Source organism: Rhagoletis pomonella, unplaced genomic scaffold, assembly GCF_013731165.1.
Source record: "Rhagoletis pomonella isolate Grant_MI unplaced genomic scaffold, Rhpom_1.0 Rhpom_scaffold_00013, whole genome shotgun sequence".
NCBI classification, from domain to species: domain Eukaryota; kingdom Metazoa; phylum Arthropoda; class Insecta; order Diptera; family Tephritidae; genus Rhagoletis; species Rhagoletis pomonella.
In genome coordinates, this window is record NW_023458567.1 from 19,320,947 (window position 1) to 19,343,001 (window position 22,055).

General features: G+C 34.4%; 1 protein-coding gene across 2 annotated transcripts in view; it reads right to left on the reverse strand.

Annotated features, from left to right (window-relative positions):
• The window catches only part of LOC118748925 (protein sprint), a 513,519-nt gene extending 496,339 nt beyond the window's left edge, over positions 1 to 17,180 (reverse strand). For both annotated transcript variants that reach the window (XM_036483668.1, XM_036483667.1), the window contains exon 1: positions 16,837 to 17,180. In XM_036483668.1, the coding sequence (XP_036339561.1) occupies positions 16,837 to 16,866 (30 nt within the window). In that variant the 5' untranslated portion in view covers positions 16,867 to 17,180. The remainder of the gene's footprint in view (positions 1 to 16,836) is intronic.
• Positions 17,181 to 22,055: the final 4,875 nt, after the last annotated feature.

The following is a 22,055-nucleotide window of genomic DNA, read 5'->3' on the forward strand; positions in this document are numbered from 1 at the left end:
CATCGCCTACGCTTTGTACTAATTTGAGTTCGTGTTTTCAACCTAAATACAGCTGATTTTACGTTTGTTTTTGTTACTGCACGCCTTCTCTAAATAGTTTGCAAAAAAAAACAGAACAACAAAGATCAACAACATGTTGAAGCCTTTCTTGATACAAATTTAGACCCGTTTGGTAGATAAATATGTAGGTAGATAAATATGTGAGAATGAATGTAAAAAAATACTGCAAAAACTATATTTTGACAATATGACTTCAAATATTTTTTGAGTTGCATGAACTTCTATATTGTTATTAAATTTTAACTGTTGGGGATACGTAAAGTTTTGCAGTGAATCCGAACGTTAGATGATTTTTTATGAGACAATAGTCCAAAAAAATTGCTGACTTCAGCTGGTATCGAATCTGGTTACTTCCGAGTTGGCTATAGCGGTCGTCAAAATACGATTACTTAATTAACTTAATTAAATTACACAATACTATTTAAAAAAAAAACGTCTGAATTTCGTTGAGGTCGTAGAGGGAGCGTCCAACAACCTCAAGTCATAAGCAATTAGTAGGCCGCTGGAGAGACATGGTATCCAGCAATTAATAGTGGCATTGACAGACTCAATAAATATTAAGGAGCAAATTAGTAAATGCGGCAGTATGTAGAGGGCAGTGTTGCCAACTTTTGATTTTCAAAAAGCGCCAAAAACTTGGGAAAAAAGCGTTTTATCACACTAAAAGCACCAAATTTTTTTGAATCAAAAGATGCTTTTTTCATAACAATTTGTGTTTAACAAAAGCAAAAAATTAACAATATTTACAAGAATACATACATAAATCAATACACAAAATTGTTCGCTCATAACGATTGAATAGCTTCTACACATGCTATGATGAGTCATACTTACGACGTAATATCGAACCGTGTTTTTGGCAATTTAAGGTTAGGATATCTCAAAATTCTAGTGCTAAGCAATTGTGCGGCCAGATTTGGATTCAGCACCAAGAAACGATGTTTTTTACTCAGGTGGTAAAAAAATCAAAATTTGTACAAATAATTAGAAAAGAAAAAAAGAAATACTTAATTTACGCGAATAGAATTCAACAAGATGGGTTTGTAACTTCAGCTTTTTATCAATCATGGTTATATTTGAGTGCATTCAAATTTGTAGATTCTTGTAAATTCAGTGCTGCCACAGCATTAAATATTTCAGGTTTTACCTATCTCGGAGGAATTTTAGTTCAGAAAAAAGCACTAAAAAAGGCACTAGGTACTAAATAATTTTTTTGGCGTTTTAATTTTCAAAAAGCACTAAATCTAGTGCCTAAAGCACCAAGTTGGCAACTATGGTAGAGGGTCAGTGATTAAGAGAACTACATGGGGCACATTTCAGGGTGGTGTGCTTTGCCACCTCTGTGGCTCTTGGTTCTGAATGAATTATTAGAAGGCTTTTATGTAAGAAGAACGAAGGTAGTAAATCATCTACGCGGACGATTTAACTAATTCCCCGAAAATTTTTTCTCGCAGGATTTATGTATAGCCAAGGGCTGTCACTACAGCAACCTTACCCAATGATGTTTCGTGTATTTTTTTACTGTTACAACAACAACAACAAACTGTGGCCAATACGTCGGGATATTGAGAGCAATTGTAAACCTGACGAATTGGCAAGGAAGGGCACGACCATCGATAACTTCCGGGAAGAGACACGGTAGGTGATATAGCAATAGCCACTTTTGACAGTTTGACAGAGATCACACCATTCCAGTAGCCAAGTTGCTTTGCTGCTCTATCTTAAATTTTGTCTCAAAGACTACTGATGCTTATCATCTGCTTGGTACAACGCCAATGCCATCTGGGAGGCAATCTTGCTCTGTTCCTCGATGATAAATTTTTACCTCTGTCAAACCCTTCTTTTGTGAAATTTAATAAAGTTCACTTTGCCGGTTGTTCTAAAGTAAATACCTTGATGCTTGGTAAGGGATTGCCCCATATGTTACATCTGTCTCAGGATCTTAGAACTGCAGACCCAAGTTTTGCGCGCTAGACGTTGGTACACCATTAGTACCCTTGTGGCTTTGGAAGTGATCACACCAACATGTGCCTTCAGTGGTAACTTTAACGACGACCTCATTCAAAGTAATTTTCCTCATACCTGGAAGTGTTCTTTTCCTAGAAAAGGGGACCATATCTGATTTGGAGGGGGTGATGTTTAGATCCTTTCCCACGCACTAACCTCATGCTAAGCTGTTCGGTGTCTGTGAACCTGCCCACTACGTATGCGTGTCGGTCCGAATGCAAACGCGTTTACTTCAAAGTTTTGTTCCTGATTTCAGGTCGATAATTTTATTCATTGCTTTTAGCAAAAAGAAGGTTAGTCTTAACAGCCAGAAAGAATTAGCGAGAGAGTAGTCTTTCGGAGCTCTTTGTCCGCTGGATCGACATAGAGGTGTAACTTGTATAATACCTAACAGGAAGGATCTATCAACGAAAGTCATTGTTCGGAATTGTCAATGCTGGGGCTCTGGACAAAAAGAAATTTAAGGGAATCGATGAGATCGCTGAACATGGTTCGGAAATTCAGATCAGCGAGGCGGTATTAACTTTTCTAACTTAATTATAAGACTGACAATAAATATGAATGTATGTGTTTCGTTTTTTCTTTGTTATTGATTTCTATAAGTTTCTTCATGAAAGTTGGCCCTAGCCAGTGGTTGCAGAGAGATATTCTGGGCGAGTTTCTCCAAGTTAAACTACCAACTTGCCTTGGTAACTAACTCATCTTCAGTTTTCGGGCTTATCTCTTTAATCAAAAATACACTCATACATTTGAAATTTTTGGGTATACAGTTTTATAGCCCATACAATTTTAGTCTAATGAAGTGCAAGTTTTAAACGGAAAAAAATCCTGTTGATTTTTGAGAATTTTTTTTATGACTTATTTTTCTACGCTGCATGCATTTCTTGAGAAATAAAATGCGGGATACCGATTGCAAAAAAATTTAAACAAATCAGCGCCAGTAAATAAGATTTGCTATAATAAACAAAAACCTTATAAAAGTCTCCAAAAACGCTTGAAACATGTACATCATTAGACAAAAATTGTATGAGCTATAAAACTGCATACCCAAAAATGTTCTACAGATTTAGATCTAAAAAATTAAATTTTGATGAAAATTTATTGAATTTTCTTAAATTTTGGATAAAGTTTGAAACTGTGATTGGTATGGTTTTGATTAAATCTTCATAGAAAAATAATAAAAAAAATTTGCTCGAAAAACACTACGAATATTAAACAAAAATCAACACAAAGTGACTTGGTCAAGTCACTGTATAATTTTTGTTAAACTCTATTTATGGGAGTATAGTATATGTACATAAATTATCCAAACTAATTTGGTAAAAATAGCCGATTCTAAATTTACATACATGTTCTTCCAACCCCGCAAATCTCCAACACAAAGAAATAAAAGAAGACAACTTAAAACCACAAAACAAAATGAAATAAAATAAATAAGCAAGGTAAGTATAGTGTTTGCAAATAAAACGTGACTCAAAAAACTGTAATAATGTCTAATATCACGCCTGCAATATTAGTTGCAACAAATAAACTTCGCCTAACTGTAAAAGTGGCAACAACCAGCAATGTAAACCGATTTTTGCTCTCACCAATTGGCAATAAAATTGTTACGCTCTTTATTGTTTGTTACCAGCCATAAAATTCGTATTATTATTATTATTGCAAAAGCCCATTTGAGCCAACTATTAAATGTAACTCGTAGTAAATTTGTCTGGTAGGTGAGTGTATGAATGAGCTTTTTGGTTTGTTGCATGTATGTATGTGTCGTAGTTGGGCACATTGGAAATATCGAAGGATTTGTATTTATGTACAAGAAAATTCAAACCGTGCAAGATACATACCCTGCAGAAAAAATTATCGATTGATCAAAATAACCAACTTCTAGTTAGCTTTTTTATTTATTTATTTATTGAGTCTATGAACATACAAAAGTTCCTTACAGACTAGTTAACAAAATTCAGCTTAATTGATAAGTAAAGAAATAACTAACTTTTAATTAGCTATATTAAAACTAACTTCAAAGTCGTGCAGGAGTCATGCAGACGTTATCAGGAGTTTGTTTTCTTTACACGTTTCTACTTAAATATCCTCACACAAAAATTACTTTCAATACACCTTTTTTCTGCACTTCGCAGATTATTTTTCGTATTCTGGACAAATAAAATAAAGGTCGAAATTTTAAATTATAATTTTTAAGTTATGTCTGATGTAATTCAAATATGAGACCACCTACAGCAGAATATGTAAACAAATAAGCAAATATGTAATGTTAAATAAAATAAGTAAATAAATAAAAATATAAAAAATTTAAAAAATCTTGTTATTGCCAAAAGTAGTTAGCTACAAGTTAGTTGACATCTAATTCAGAGGAAACCAGTTCTCACTATTTTGCGGCCATCGTCCTTCAAAAGTTGATAGTTTCGGCCAAAGGAAATAGCTAATAAATAGTTATGTCTAGTGGACTGCTAGTTAGTTAATAGTTGCTACAAACTAGTCCCATTTCCTGCTGGGTACATACCAGTACATATGTGTAATAAATAGCAATTGTGCCGTTGTAGAATTTAATTGGAATACATGAATGCATACATATAAAATATGCTAGAGAAGTAAATCCTTTACAAAATCTGAAATGGATAATTTCAAAAAACGTTTATATCTTAGTCGCTGAGTGGTTCAGTTTCCACTAATGCCACTAAGTTGATTGGAGCTTCAATGTTATGTTTGTATAACTTGATCTTCGCAAAGCCGTAGTTAAATTTGTTATTCCTTTACCGTCTAATGTCCAAGTTTACGTTGTTGCGTATCAGGACTATCCATTTGCCCCTTTTTGATCACCATCCAAACATGCGTGCCTATGCCTGGGTCAAACTCGGGTTATCTCAATATTAAACATCTTTCATATAAGCTCCTTGATAGATTTGGACTACTTGATTAATTGTAACCTTGTAAAGCTTCTCGAACCTTCTATCGCCAAAGGCAGCTAGCTTTACGTAGCTCGGTAACCATGCACCGTCTTGGCATGACGAAGCGATGTGGCGCTACTTTTGCCACCGCAGCAGAGAAACGAGTCAAAATTCTGAAAAATTATCCCCTTTTTGGGGTCGTTACTTCCTCTACAGCTGGTTGGCGCCTTGCGGCCTGTGACATTCTATTCGATTAGCGAAGTTCTTCCTACCCTCTCTATTCGCTAAGGGTGAAAACATAGTGGAGCGGCGAGCAAAGCGAAGACCTAGCATCGAGCAAAGCTTTAATTACAAACGCGTACGTACGCTTTGCTCTTCAGTATGTGCTTTCGCATTGAAACATATGCGTTTGAAATCGACGCTTTGCTCGATGTTCTTTGCTCGACGCTCCACTATGTTCTTACCTTAAGATTGCCAGAGAACTGTCGATAAATCGCACTTGATGGGTGCCCCGCACTGCAGATGATTAAGCTAGCTCTACTTCCATCCGCAGCGACCTGCGTAGTAGACGCCTTTCGCAGGGTTGCAATCATACTAATCGAGATCTCAGAGAGTGCTCGCTGTTTGCGCTGCAGTCTCCTGGTTTGTTCCACTTTTCTCACATAAAACTTGCCTTGGGCCTTTTCTTTTGGTTGCAAATTCAAGGGGCTTCCGAGGTGGATATTTTCTGCAAAAGGCGAGGTAGGCCGTGTGGTAGTTCTAGTTGAGTCAAAGGTCCTCACTTATGTCGGCTTTTGTTGAGGACGCTCTGTTTTTTGTATCCAAAGAGAGACACTCACCGGGTAGAGACTGACGAGCCTTGGGTATTCAAAGCACTTCATTCACGAAAGGGCTGTACGATAGTCAAAAGCCAGGCTAATCCTTAGTACGGGTGGTATGATAGCTTGAACCAGAAGTGAAAATAGAAATGGGGAAGATCCTATGAACTTACAAATTTATTCCAGAAGTGAAATTAAAATACTTTAAAATATTTTTGTTTCGTTTCCTTCCTAGATTTTAATACAGACACTTAAGCGCAGAAATTTAAGATAGGTATCTCACACCTTCGCCAATCAAATCCCACAAATGTAACTAGCTACAAACATACTTAGATTCGTATATTTCCAAAAACTTTATTTATTGTTCACCAAAAAGCATTGCGTGTACTCGCGTTTTTCAATAACTCCACTCATAATTCATAAACATAATCTCCACGGAATTTATTTCTATTTTCTAAAAACAAAAAGCACATCCACACCTAGATATGTACATACATACCTCATAACAACCTCAGCTCCGAGCGCCCATGCCAACCACCGAAGCGAACCATATATCAAAATGCGTAAAGCGAAGCCTAAGCTCCACAATACGCTCGGGCTCGAAGCAAACACGGGAGATGCGCTCATGAGACTCACGCTCCATCCGCTTTGGTTGTACGAGTTTTGTCGCCGTGTAGCGCAATTCATAACGGTTTCTATGATGTGCCAGCTCCACCAGTGACACCACAACCGCAGTGTTTGGAAGTGGCAGCAGCGCTAATGTATCAGAGCTGTGGGTGGTTGGCTGACATGCGAACGCACGCTTTGCGAGTCGACAACAAGGTTTCCAACAAACTTTCAAATTAATCCCGTTGAAGTGTTTTTGAGAATCCTTGCGTGCGTCTGGCGTCTTAGAAACGTGCGCTTACCCTGCGCCCTCCCTCCTTTGATGCTTACACTTCTCTACCATCAACCGAGATGCTTTTAAGTTTTCTTGCCGGGTATTTTTGTCTTAGCGAAATTTGGGCACATTTCACCAAGACTGCCTGCAAAAGTTTCCAACCGCATTTGCGTTGGCAGAGAAAGGAGTGAAATTCCTTTGTGTTCTGAATTTAATAAGCTTAGTTGCTTGTTTGCCTTGGAGACAAAATTTCGTTGACAATTAGATATGGTTAGGTTTAAATGTTTCGGAATTTTTGCGGCTTCTGGTAATAAGTTATGGGAGGAAGTGTTAAGTTTTTGTGCGGCTAGGGAAGAGTATTGATATGTGGCTCATTTTCGCTGGCAGGGATTGCATTAGCATATAGTAAAGTGTATATAAACTTGGTAAAGATTTCCGATCGAATTTCAGAAGATTATACAGTTAGGTATAAATGACAATATCTTAGATTTTCAAACCTCGATTGGTCTTCTATTGGGTACATTTTAATATGAGAAGCTGTTTTTGATGGCAGAAATACACTTGGAGATTTGTCATTGCTTGCCGAAATGCGACCGCTCTTAAAAAAAAAGGTTTTTTCTTTAATTTGTATATGATATTGTGTTGAACCGGACGAACCCAGGCCCTGTGGGGTGGTAGCGCGCACTGCTAACCACTACACCGAAGCGGCCGTTACTAAGGTTACTTACTGGCTATTTAAACGGCCATCAGCATCTGAGTTCTTTTATGCACCAGATTGTTCTGACCAAAAGACGATCAGAGACCGGAGATTTAGGGAGTTATTATTAGGGCAAAAAGGATACTTTTGGTAACAGTATGTCTTGCTCAGTTATACTCTATTAAAAATGAAAAAAAAAAATTTAACTAAACTACATATGTACAGCAGGAGCTAAACATAACTATTTGGCAGCCCTTTCTCTTCTGTTAAGGCAGTTGGTTGCGAGACAGCGACACGAGCGTTTGTCTCGAGTACGACGTAGGCGTTTCTTTCCAAAATTAAAATTCCCTTTAATTTAATTTGTAACTTTTGAACTAATAAATAACTTGTTAACTAAGTGCGAGTTATTCATTTCTTGAATCGGAGTACCATCTTAGCCTTTCAGGAGCCTGTTAGTAGTTACATGTAATTGGGACCTCGGGACGTTCGGAAACCGCAGAGGACGATTCCGAATCTACCTAAGAGCCCACATGATTTTATCGCGAGTTCAATCGCGCCCGCAATGAAATAAAATTAGTAAGGTGTGTTTCCTGTGATATATACATACATAGTTCTCATTTCTGCAGTAATTGCAAAAATTCCTCTGCAATTTACAAGAATGAGGCTGAAGATAGTTAGCAAACCATTCCTGCAGAATATTTCATAGCGCAGCCGAGGCGGCTGCGTAGTGTACTGAAATTCATCAAAACCGCCATTGGAGGTTTCCACGAACCACTATAACCAGTTAGTTGATTGGTGGTCATATTAAAAAAAAAGAAAACATGAATAAGATACACAGACACTGTCTTATCAAAAACTTCAGTTGCCACAAATTACATATATCCAAAAGACTGACGGTGAATGGCCCTTATCTTGCACCGCAATGCAAGATAGGTGCATTGAAGAACCTAAGGCAGATGCACCAAGTTAAAATAATTATTTTCCACAATCCTCGCTAGAGAGTTTCGACTTTGAAACCTTATAAATCTCCACGACCCGATGGCATATTCCGCGCCGAATGCCCACTGCTTAATAACATTTTCATGGCATGCATTAACCTTTAACCACATTCCTAGAGAATGGACCGAGGCTAGGATAGTATTGATAACTAGTCAGAGGCAGGGTGTCTCATGTCAAACCCAATGACTTCAGACCAAAAAAAAGAACCTTTCTTCTTCTTAAAATTTGAGATAGACTTCTCTGTGCCCATATCCAATAGCGTCTTTTATCGGAGGACTTATCCAAATTTCAACATGCTTATTCTAAATTGAAAAGGGCCTTGCCTTTAAATAATTTACCAAAGGAATCTTTCCTGACATAGACGGCGCCTTTAACAATATTTTTCCAGATCCCGTAGTGAGGTCACTGTTTCAAGTGCGACTGGAACGGCCTCTGGTTGAACTTATAAGGCTCCATCTTGAGAAAAGAACTGTGTCCTCAGAAATGGGGAAATGAAAATTGAATTTGGGTATTTTTTGTTAGTTACGGCATTTTGCATTTCTGGTGACGATGTGCACATAAGTACATGTGATTTTAAAAGTAATTTCAAATGTGTTTTGCGCTTTTTATTTTAATACTTTCTTTAAAAGTATATTTTTGTATATAAATATTATTTTACAAGTATTTGTAATATCTCGGGTGCTTACCTACTTAAGATAAAATTTATTCTGCAGAATTTTCTCTATCATTTGGTAGTCATATTGTTATTCTCCATTGCACTGATTTTTTTAAAATAATTTTTTGAATTAAAAACATCTTTAAAATTTCAAATTCCTTTGAAAAAAATCCTGACGTCAGAGTGACGCAGTTTTACTATATTTGACGCAAGTTTCGTGAGTATATCGATTCTTTCGTGTGTAGTGAAATTTTATTGTATTGGACGCACCGTATTATAAAGGTTTGGTTCAATATGCATTATTCATACATATGTTTGAAGGTACAAACATATATATACATATGTATATACGCAGTACAAATTCGGCATTGAGCTTTCATAAAATTTATAGTCTTTTAATAGACTACCAAAAGAAAAAAGAAAGCAAAGTAGGAAATCAATGAAACAAAAACCATTTACGAAGAAAAAAACTCCTTTATTATTTTACTACATCATAAACGCTTGAACAGCGAAAATCCAAACCACAATCATGTCGATAATATGTGAATGCACTTGATAAGCTTTTGGAAAAAAATGTATGGGCCATTCGTAGCCCATTATATGTATGTATGTAAAGTATTGCTAACGAACAGTCAAAATATGTAGGGCAGGTGGCAAAAAGAGCTACATATTTACATATATGCATAAATTAGACTGGCCAGAAAAAGTAAAAAGTGCTCCTTTTTCTAAGTCGCATGACTTTAAAAAAAAAATTTAAAAATTTGGTGCAAAAATATTAACATTTACAAGTTTTGCGTAGACGTTTGGTGTCTCCACCTCAAAATTACTCGCCCTTCAATCTGTACGCATGCGAAATCCCTCAAGAAATTGAAGCTTTAAGGCTTGCAACATATTTTAGAGGTCGCTGCCCATGCTGGCGAAAAATCTTACCCTTAAGTTGTGCAATATTTCGAAAACATCTTAAATAAAACGAGAAAAAATCCGAAAATTCCTCTTTAGCAGTGATTCTTTTTTAGAATTTTTTCAAGTAACATTTTTTAGAAACAAAATTTTACTTTCATTACTTCTCGAGATATGAGTAACTTAGTAAGCCTTGTATTTTCGAGGTCGTTAAACATGTTCAACTAGTTGTTTTTGATTAAACCGCTCCGTCTCTTAACGTTTTCCCAAGGCCTCAATTCAAGAACTTTTTAATATTTTTGAGATTGTCCAAGGTGCTATTTCGTATTTTTTAGATCTCTGAAGATGCTGGTGTAATTTAATTTTAATAAGATACATACAACCGACACATTTTGAAATGCGAGTATTTTTGAAACAACTGTAAAAAAATTTAAACAAATTGCAATTTCTCTACTAAGAAGTCACGATATCTTTCGATGGAAAAAGTTTCTCGATTATTTGAGTGATCAATTCTACGAGTTGAACATGGCCAAGTGAAGTGAATGGCTGTTGATTTGCCTGCTTTATTCTATTCTTACCGATATTTTCCTGAATTGAGGTCATGGGAATACGTTAATAGACGAAGGGGCGTAGCGGTCGAATCGAAAAGCATGCTCAACTACCTCGAAAATACACTTCAAAAGATCTTGTAAAGGCATACAAATTAAACTGGTACGTTCTTGATGTACAAATATCTCGAGAAGTAATGAAATTAATATTATTAATGAGAAGAAATTAGAAAATGAATTTAAAAAATAATCAACTACAATTTTCGAATATTTTCGCGTTTAATGAAAGATTTTTGTATAATATCTCAACGCATGAAGGTCAGATCGGAAAAAATAACTTTCATAGTGTGTGCGGCGACCTCGAAAATATATGTTAAGGCCGCTTAAATTTCCTGAAAGATATGGCGTGCGCATAGAGTGAAGGACGAGTATTTTTAACTTCAAGAGGTGGAGGCACGCGAGACCTCTAAATGTACATAGATATTTTTTCACAAAATTTTTAAGGGATGGTTCATAGCTACATATAATTATATATAATATTATTATTATATTATAATAGGAGCAAAAAGGTGATGTGCCTCCGAAAAAGAAGCACTTTCAATTTTTTCTGGTCAGTCTAATTTACATATGTGCTTACGTAGAAAGACAATATAACAAAGTTGTGACGTGTCTACGTAATCGATTCAAAAAGCTCTCGCTTAGCAGACCACTCGCTTTTCGGCTACATTATTTTTTCATTTGTTAATTGAGAAGCGTGAAATTTATGCCCCATTTAATAGAGAAACTGTGAAATTGAAATTAGACGCTGACATAATTTTATACACTGTTATATATGTATGTATTAGGGATGTTAGTCCCGGAATCCCGGGATGTAATTTCCACTGGTGGCAATAATAGAAACGTCTTATGTTGACCAGTTTTTGTTATTTTTGTTTTGTTTATTTAATATTTAATATTTTTTTATAAATGACAATTGTACATAAACATACAACCGTGCCATGGGCCAAATAAATGCACTAAAATTGCGTTTTTAGTTTTTCTCTCAGATGTCAGGATTTTTTAAAAGGACTTTGAAAATTCAATAATATAAGTAATTCATAAAATGGTTTAGTGCAATGTACTGACAGTATGGGTGTCCGTAGAGAAAAAAATTAAAGGACGATAAAGTGCACGTTTCAAGTGGCTAAAAATACCTTTGCTTTTTTATATATTTTTTTTTCTAGCGGTGTCACGAATTTTCTTCCATACAAATTATGTTTAACAATTCGTTTATATGGAAGAAAATTCCTATTATCGTAGAAAAAATTCCCAAAAGCCAACGGTATTTTGTAGCTGCCTAATGGGCTAATAAATTAATGGGCTACCTAAAATCTTTCCTAAAATTCTGAGTAAAAGGTTTGAAATGTAGTTTTTTTTTGCATTTTTATAATTTTTGTACAAAGTTTGAAATGCGCAGTTAATTATATGTTAAATGAGGTAGATTCTTATAAAAAATTTAAATATTAAACAAACAAAAGAAATATAGACCACCACTGGTCGAAATATTGCGTTTCTTTTATTTCTGCCGCTAGTGTTATGAACTTCTTTCAAACCCACAATACATTTCTTGGCTTATGTAAATTTTTGGTTTTGCATCGCGCTTTTTTGGACAAATCTTAAGTTATTTTATCAGAATGTACATGCTAAATTATTATTAAATGCGTAATAATTTAATTACTATCTTTTCTTTTGTAACTAATAAAATATTTTTCACTTTAAGTAAAAAAGGAGGTTTCAAACCCATTTATTTATTATTTATTATATCGTCGCTCGAATAAAGAAACAGTGTAAATGCCACATACACTATTATTCGATAATTGCACCATTGGATAGACAATCCTTTAATATATTAAAAAAATTTTTAGTTTTCTTAAATATCTCTTTGGCTCACTAATTTATTCCCGAAAAATGAAATGGTATTTATATGGTTTGTAATGGTTTATAAAAACTTCCAATTCGTTTTTCTCAAAACTATACTTTTCATGTTACACTATTTCATTATTCCAGCGACGATAGAGAACTTCTCAAACTATATTAATGCAATTTTTTCGTGTTAAGTTTGAAAAACAATGAATATCTAAATCCCGGGACTAATCTCGGGATCCCGGGATTGCATAAACGAGATCTCGAAAATCGGGGATCGTAAAAATCGAAAAAATTGAAAAAATTAACATCCCTAGTATGTATGTATGCACATTAAAGTGGTCCAAAAATGTATGTAAAAAATATAAGGTCGCATTTTTAATGCCACCAGCCCCTTGGATTGTTCTATACCAAAAAAAATTATACCCCTATTTTTTATGTTGAAAAAAAAAATTAGGGTGTGCTCAAAGCGCTCAGTATTCAATGTATTTTATATGGGGAAGAAACAACTTTTCGTCGAAATAGTGTAGAATTCTTGAAAATCAATATTTTTCGATCGGAAAACTTTGCTTATCTTCAGGAGATTCCCGGTAATAATACCCAATTGTTCCTTTAACAATTTTTTCATGGTGACTATATTTTATGGGTCCTTGCAAATGCAATGGGGGGACCAATAAAAAATCTTTAATCATAAAAAGTGGTTAAATAAACAATTCGATATCAATATTTGAAGTCTCCTGAAGATAACCACAGTTTTACGATTGAAAACTATTGATTTTCAAGAGTTTTATGCCATTTTTACGAAAATTTGTTTTTTCCCCATATAAAATACACGGAAAACTCTGAGCGCTGTGAGCACTCCCTAAATATTTTTTGATTTCAAAATAAAAAATAGGGGTATATTTATTTTCGGTTCAGAACAATCCTAGGGGGCATTAAAATTCCGACTTTATTATTTTGGACCACTCTAATGCACATACTACTTAATACGAGTATAATACATAAGGCTCTGGGAGTCCGTTAGGCTTCAACTATAGGCCGGACACGTCAATTGGCCGCATTAAATAATGATCCCAAGTGTTGCGTTTTGGTTTGAATGAATGCATGCGTTGAGGACGAATTCATTGACTTGGGAATCAACTAATCAAGTGCTACGCATAAATTTGTAGTAATTTTCACATTAAGTGTTGTTGCTTGGCAATATTTGTTTCTTTGTTTCAATTGAAGATTGTAGCGATAAGACGGTTGTTGATCGCTAGCTCGCGATAGGTTTCATTTTCAGTTGCGCATGTACATAGCTATTTTCACTTGTATGTATGTATAATAGCGTTAGGAGGCACGTTTTTGTTCCATTTCTTATATACTAACTTCTTCTTCCTTTCAGCGTCACTGCCATAGTAGTTAAGCCTTGAATATAACAGAAGCGCAAAGACAAGTTCTCATTTTTTTTCAAATTATCTTGTAATGCTTCCAGTAAGGTTAATGCTTTGGCGAAACAGATTACTTCAGTTTGGACGGCTCGACGAATTTCTGTTCGGAAGAGAAGCACAAAGAGAAATCGTCCTTTTCAAAAGCGGCCGCCGCATCTTTTCCTGTATCCACTGTCTCAGTTGATGTATCCCGCATACACATTTAAGCAACCCAACACAACGGGAAGTAAAATATATCCGCGAAACTAGGGGCCAAAACTAAGTTTTTCTCTCAGAAATCAGCATCTTTCTTAAAAGGACTTTGAAATTTTAAAGATATGATAAATTCAAAAAATTATTTAAAAAACACAGTGTACTGTAGAATAACCCCTTTCTCCCTTCCAGCTTTATTAGCTTAGAAAAGTATAATTAATTAAAAAAAAAAATGTCAACCAAAGGACTTCAAATTTTTAAAATTGGACAGAGTTTTCTCTTTCATTTGGTACTCATATTATTATTCGACTAAATTTAGGTTCGTTACTCCACCATGGACCGATGGACCGTGGACGTATTACGATAAGGAAAAGTGGGTCGCCAGGTGGGAAAGGTTGGGAACGCCTGCAAGAAGATACAATCCGATTATCACTGCAATCGCGCAGTGGTTCCCAATCTTTTTTATTAAAAGTCAATAAATGATACCTTCTTGATGAGTGAACAGCTTAGGTCTCGGTATAGGTAAAATTTGCGTTCACCCAGCAGAAAATCTGTAATTGGTTCTTGTATGTAGAAATGGGCATTTCTGGAATAGTTAAGGAGTATTTCAGGTCTACTTCGGGATTAGTTAAGGTCCATTTGTGGGATAGTTCGAAATCATTTCAGGACTGCTTTGGGACCTGTTCAGGAGTATTCCAGGACCATTTCGGGTCAGTTCGCGACTATTTGAGGACGACGGTACTACTTCTTATACATTCGATACTATTTCAGGACATTTTAGGACTATGTAGTTCGGAATAATTTTGGAACTAATAAGGCTCCATATCGGTACTTCAGGATTTTAAAGACTTGTTAAGGATTATTTTGAGCCTAATTCAGGACCATTTGGGACTAGTTTTGGACTAGATAATAATCCACAAAATATTGCAATCGCTGGATTAATCATATTAATACAGCCAATATATGAACCTGTTTCTTAAGTTGAAGCTAGGCCCTATGACAACGCTGAGCACACGCGGCTCTTTGAGCCAAATGCGGCCCTTTGCTTAGCAAAGTACGGCTCTTTCTACTTTCCCTTTGCTTAGAAAATTTTGGCTCTTTTTAACTTTTTAAAATACATATTTCTTTGCTGGACATTCTTTTCCCTTGTGTTGCTTTTTTTTGGTTTATTTTATTATTTTTATATACACATACGCAAATTGAGGTCGGAACATTACCCGCAAATTGGCTTTCTGACTTACCCGATATAATCGAACATTTGCAAAGCTTGAATCTGTCTCTACAAAGAAAGAACGAAAATGTTTTTGATTTGTCGCAAATTATTTTAAGTTTTGAAGCTAAACTACATCTTTTTATACATGATCTCAAAAAAATAATATTTCATCATTTCCCATGGCTTGAAAAAAATATTTCACATTCATTTGAAATTATTTAAATGTACGTTTGGATATTTCATAAACACCTTTTTATGTAACATAACTGAGGATGAATTTACAATATCCCAAACACTGCTTTTTAATGAAAGCGAAGAAGAGTGAACGTTTTTGAAGTAAAAGAAAATATGGCACTGGAAACGCTACATAAAGCTTTGTCATTGCTGGAATTCCGCAAAACACGTACTAGATTTAAAATATCCGCAGTTGAAAACAACTGCGTGCCGTATATGTTCAATTTTTGGTACAGCATATAACTCGGAGTTTTTGTACACTAAAATGAAATTAGTTAAGTCAAAATACCGTTCACAATTTACTAACCAACATTTAACAGAACTGTTACGAACGGCTTTAACTTACGTAAACCCAGATTTTGAAAATTTGGCCAAAGGGATCTTTTGAATTTTCTTTAATATCTGTCTTGCGTACATTAGAATAATAATAAAATTAATGTTTTTCATTTCTAATAAAAATTTGATTTGAAAATAATTTTTTTTTGTGACTCCTTGTAGCATTTTCGGTCTCGGCGTTGCCCATCCCTGATCTATGACATTAAACAATAAGTAAAGTTATGCCTCGATGACGAAATCGACAGATAAAAATTTCGGTTGCGTAAATAAGTACATAAAGTTATTGAATAAATACTGATCCATTTGCAAAGCAAAAAAATAAAATTAATTGTTAAATTTGAGTGTACTCACTTTAATATTAAAGAAATATTCGATAGTAAAAAATTGCACGTAATTTTGAATTAAAAGAAAAACTTATTTATAAAATTACTACATTAGGTCGGGCCTTATTTTTCAACTTTAACCCACAGGGGAAATAGCTGAAAAATAATGCGCACCCTAATATAATATAATTATAAATATGTACCTATTTTTCATTCAAAACTACGTGCACTTCTTTGACTTTTTTTCAACTTTAACCCATACGCCTCAAGAACCTTAAAGTTACACTAAAACAGGCTCTATAATTTCCAAACCTGAAGAGAGATGAAAATAGCGTAGCCATACGAAACAAATAGGCTCTTTTTTATTTTATGTAAAGTTGTAACTTTAGGACTTTTGAGGAGCGCATTTCTGTTATCCGACTTTGAAAATATACACATATATGACAAACGAACCCATCTACATACAAATAAGGCGCTACTAATATACACACATATTTATATGATATCTTTATATTGCCACAGTTTAATTACATATCGTATCTAAAAACTATTAAATATAAAAACAATAAATTTGCTACTTTACAGCTTTTAAGTAAATTCATAAATTTCAGAAGTACCAGTTTTTCGCGAATCGCGCAATTTGCATATAAATATTTTTGCACAAAATATTGCGCAATTCAACAAATCGATGAATATTTTCATAAATTTAATGTTTAATAAAAATATTTAATAAACATACCGCAATTGCATCCATTACGGCGTTCACCATTTTGATTGTGGTTGTTGTTTTTATACTTGCTGCTGCTGCTGCTGTTGCCGTTATTCACTTTTTATACACTTGTATTTCTCAATTTTTCTTAGTGTTGACATTTAATTTTGTAGACGACACATGCGTTGGTTGGCCCACCGCTGCTACACACACACGCGCACTCACACACACTTTGAACCAACTATCAAAATCGCCAGATAATTAAAACCTTACCAACCAACCAACCTCGCCACAAGCAGTCGATACTTTGGCCCCTCGGCTAGCTGAGGGGCAACAGTGGGACACTAAAAACAAACTAAATAAATACACAAACAACTTTTTTTTTTTATAAATTTGTATTCTTATTCGAAAAATTGTATGTAGCTGGGCGTATGTTTATTGAGTTGCCGCTATTGCAAACGTTGTGGGTCGTGTTAGCCAAATTAATCCGTGCAAATACGCCAAGCAGATTCTGTTATTCAAAGCATCAAGTGATTAACGCTTGACCAATGAGTGGAGTGTAGTGTGGCTTGATCGGCTTGCATATAAATTTGTACATATGTATGTATGTATGGAAGTAGGTGAGTTGGTGGGTTGCTCGCTTCGGTTTGCTGATAAGTGAGCTGCTTGCTCGTTGGCTATAAATATACATACATATGAACATACACAAAATTGTTGGTTGGTAGTTGGTGGCTTGACGGTTTGGTTGTTGCCGCAAATTGATTTGGTTGTCGAAAGGCAAATAAAAAAAAACACAAAAATTTACTGTTGTCGGTGAAAGGTGATGATGCCGCTGTTGCCTTTGCATATGGACAGACAACTATGTACATATGTATGTATACACTCATGCACATGTCCAAGCGTTGATCTCTTGATGTTTATTTTTTATCTTACCAGTATTTTTTTTTTGCGTGAATGCTTCTCTAGTTATGATTAAAACTGAAATTTCCTCGTTTGCACATAATTTTTGATAGGTTTTATTTGCTGTTGGTTTTTGTTGTTTTTTTTTATGGATAATTTCTTGGATCGCTTTCTGGTTTTACAATTTTTCCTACCTTTGAGCGCGCGTAACTAATTGGATTTTGTGTTTGTTTTGTTAATATGAAAATTTAAATTTTTTTTTTTTGTTCTTTACGTGCCACATACATACATACATATAAAGACTCAATTTATTTAAATTTTTTTTTTTCTTTTTTGGATTGACTATTTTAATATTTTTTTTTTTAGAATTTCATTTACCGTAAAAATAATTATTTAAATTTTGTACCCAATATTTTAGTATTTAAAATTGTATTGCACAAAGTGAAACAAACATTTAGACGTTAAATAAAAAATATCAAATATTTTTATGTGTACAAGCTGTAACTGTAGTCACGAAATCAAAATGGTTTGCTAAAAATTTTAAAAAGAGGTTTTTATTTCTTTATAAGTAGTAAACTTTTTTGTATTCTGCTACAGTGTGGAAGCATTTTAGAGTTTTTTGTTTAAGGCCTCCAGAAAACTAGCTTCAAATAATACATATACCTTGTTTATACCTACGCAGGAACCGCATGAACAAAAAACCAATTTGACTCAACACATATTTCTTTCAAACGTTTGTACCTGTGTTTTACACCGCACTCGCTGAAATCGTATTCAAAAGTATACAAAATTTGTTGTTTTATTTCGATATTTCTTTAATAATTGACTTGCGCCATTGACCAAAATAGAAGCGAACAACAATAATTCAAATTTTTTTTATAATAATTCAAATTTAAAGAAAACCAACCTATTTTCACTTCGCGTCTAATGCGTGATGTTTTTATATCTGTTTTCTAACCGATGAGAGAAATAAAAAAACGATTTGAAATCAAATTCGAGTCAATACACTTTTGATATTCAGAGCGTATTAAAACTTGGTTTATGCATATGTACGTTTCGAATCACAGCGAACTGGATCGGTATAAACAAGGTAATATATTGGAATCACAAGACGTCTTAAAGTCGTCAAATTTTTCAATGTAAAATAACATTTAAAATGCTTTTAGGCATAACTAGAGTTAATTATGTATTTTGTATACTTTTAAAAACATTTTGTTGCAATTAGAATTCCCCTTAAAACCTTTACGACTTAAAGACTTTACGACGCTTAAAACTTCTTGTGAATCGCCTAATAGTTTTAGAGCCAGTTACTTAATGTCTGTTAAACACTAATCTCCGGTTAAACATCGTTATCGACGTTACCGACTCCCTGTTGCATATATGCTAGTGTCAACCAGACCTTGAGCAACCGGCCTCTTATCTGTGATTAAATTAGCTTAATTTTTTTCTATCTAAAGTTTTTCTCTAGTCAAAAAAAAAAAATATTTCAAATGAAAGAGAGAGTATTACTGCAAGCTTTGATTCTCAATTATTTCTTTATAAGAGCCTTGTCAGCTTATGGAAATGGAAAAAAGTAACAACAGAAGGCTTTGATCGGATACAAATTTTCAATAGTACTCGTTTAACATCTCCTAGGATATATAGAAAACGAGAAGCGAAGAAAAACACAAATATTTTCCAAAATAGGATGAAGTTGTAAATGCAACAAATTTTAAAAACTTTAAATCAATATATTTTGGAACGAGGTTCCTTCATCCCTTGCCCAATTTCGTTTGAAGGCAAACCGGTTTCGGCAATGTGCCATCTTCAGTGTCAGTTTCGTTCGAGACGACGGATGACGTTCTAAAATACATTGTATACAAACCCTGCCGGAAACAGTAACAACCAAAAAGAAAAACTTTAAATCCATTACCAATTCTGAAATAGGCTTCTTATGGTAGCTGTCACGGTAAAAGCTGCTAACTCTACTTTTTGGTCAAAATAACTTTTTGCTACCGACCGAAAGGAGGAAATATCCCAACATAGTGGTTAAAGCAAATACGTTTTTTAGTAAATACTTATAATCGCTAAAAATAGTTGAAAATAAAACCTGCAAGCTACAAAAACATTTTATTTTTTTGGAAGAAAGGCTGCTAACAAATAAATATATTGGACAGACACTTTGCGATCGTTCTTTGAAGTTTGACAAGCAGATTTCCCACGCATAGCTGATTATTGATTTTATCCTAGAGGTGATAGATCAAAAGTTTTATCAAAGACCTGTTTACATTGCCAGCAGAGCGCTATTAAAGCTTTGGTGGTTCGTTGCTGAACGCAAGACCTATATAAAAGCTTGCTCGTTAAGATTACATCGAAATACTTTACTTCGGAAGAAATTTGAATAGGGGCTTCTTTAAGGATAGGGGAAGAAGGCCGTCCAAATTCGATTTCTACTTAAGAGCACAACAGTTGTTTTGATTGGGCTAACGGACAGCCCATTCTCATCATATCAAGTGTTAGTCATACTCAGTTTTATTTGCGCTTTCCTAAAAACAACTGACGGAGAAGGGTCTGTAATTAGGCAGGCCACATCACTATATAGAACTGCGCGTAGATATTACAGCTGTTAAGCTTGACCAGCAGGGAACCGATTACTAAGCACCAGAGCTAGGGTGAAGGCACTCAGCCCCAATGAACTCCGCACTTTACATATTGACGCCCTTCTGCCTGAATCCCAACGAGCCTCTACGCAAGCATTGAGCGAATCCAATTTACCAACACAGAATCTACTCCACGATTTGGAGCCTAATTGTACAAGCTATCGAAGGTGTCATTGTCGAAAGCAACCTCAACGTCTACAAAAATGTACAAGATGACTTCTGGCAACCCGATTTTTTAGAGCCGTTTCACAAGATCGCCTCTACGCTTGCGCAACTCAACCGATCTCTTCTGACATTTGGACATCATGCTAGTGAGCCTGAAGCTTTTACGGCTGGCATAGTCGTTCTTAACAACTTTAGGGATGAAGACGACGTCAACTAGTCTCCACGAGTATCTTCAAGTTCTTGTAATTTTTCTAATAAAAATGTTTACAACAGATGTTGATTTAGTATACAAAATGCCAACTCCAATTTTATTTTATTTTGATATGAAATAAAGCATGCCTGCCTCATTATTAATTTATAAGTTAAACCTACATATACGAGTATAAAAAGGGTAACAAAAGGATATTTTAAAATTTTGAAGGTATTGCGTAATTATTACATAATAATGTATTTCGCTACTGTAAAATTTTACTAAAAGGAGTTAGCAGCTTTTATCCCTTTTTGTTTATCTATAAGCAAAATTAAAAATTAATTTAGTTTTATTGTTCTTAATATGTTTCTTTAATTTTACTCGCATTTTTTATTTTTCCAAATCATATAAACAATATTTTGACAACCTTTTAAATACATATGTATTTATAGCAATAAATTTGATAAACCTTTATCACTTAAGAAGGCGCCGCGTTGAATTGAACTAAATATTTATAAATGTATTAAAATTCGCGTCCCTGACATATTGTTTACTTTTTTCATTTTATTATTGTGTTAGTTTGAGCTTTTTATTTTTCCGCCAGTGCGCTACAACCTGTTCCAGCGGTTACCGCATGCGTAACAACAAAAGCCAAAGCTGACTAATTTAGCATTCAGTGTTGTATGGATTTCGAACGCTTTTTATATGTAGTTTTGTATGTAAACGATCGCAATTCGATACGTCGATTTCATTGTTAGACATTTTAAATTTGTTTTCGTTTTTTTTTTTAAGCCAGAAATGGTTGTGTACTTTTTCTGTTTTGTTTAGTTTTCGGCACAGTTGAGTGGAGTTGCTCAGTCGAGCGCGTAAATTTATTTGTTTGTTTTTTTTTTGCATTTTTTTGTGCGTGTTTTCTGATCTCACAGGGAGATCAACAGTTTAAAATTAGCGAAATTATTTGCGCTGAATATTTAGTGAGTTTAAAGAAGATTACGTATTTCTGTTTATTTATTTAGTTTTTTTTTTGTGTTTTTGTTTATTTTGACTTTTTTTGTGCTATTTTGTGTTAACTGACACTTGAATGAATTAAATGATGTTATATTTATATTGTGTTCTCATCTCATTGAGACGCTTATTTGATCAATGAAATGTGCGTACTAACGCTTTAGTATTCAAAATATTTACAAAATTGGATTAATTTTATTACGAATGAACATTTTTGAACCTTTTATTTTTAGCAATTCGTTTTTGTTTTATTGTTCGCCCAATGCTTTTAATTCTAAAGCGTTTCGCTCTATTTCACTGCTGTTAGTCAAGGTAAAATGCATTATCTCACGGGAGTTTGCATAGTTAAA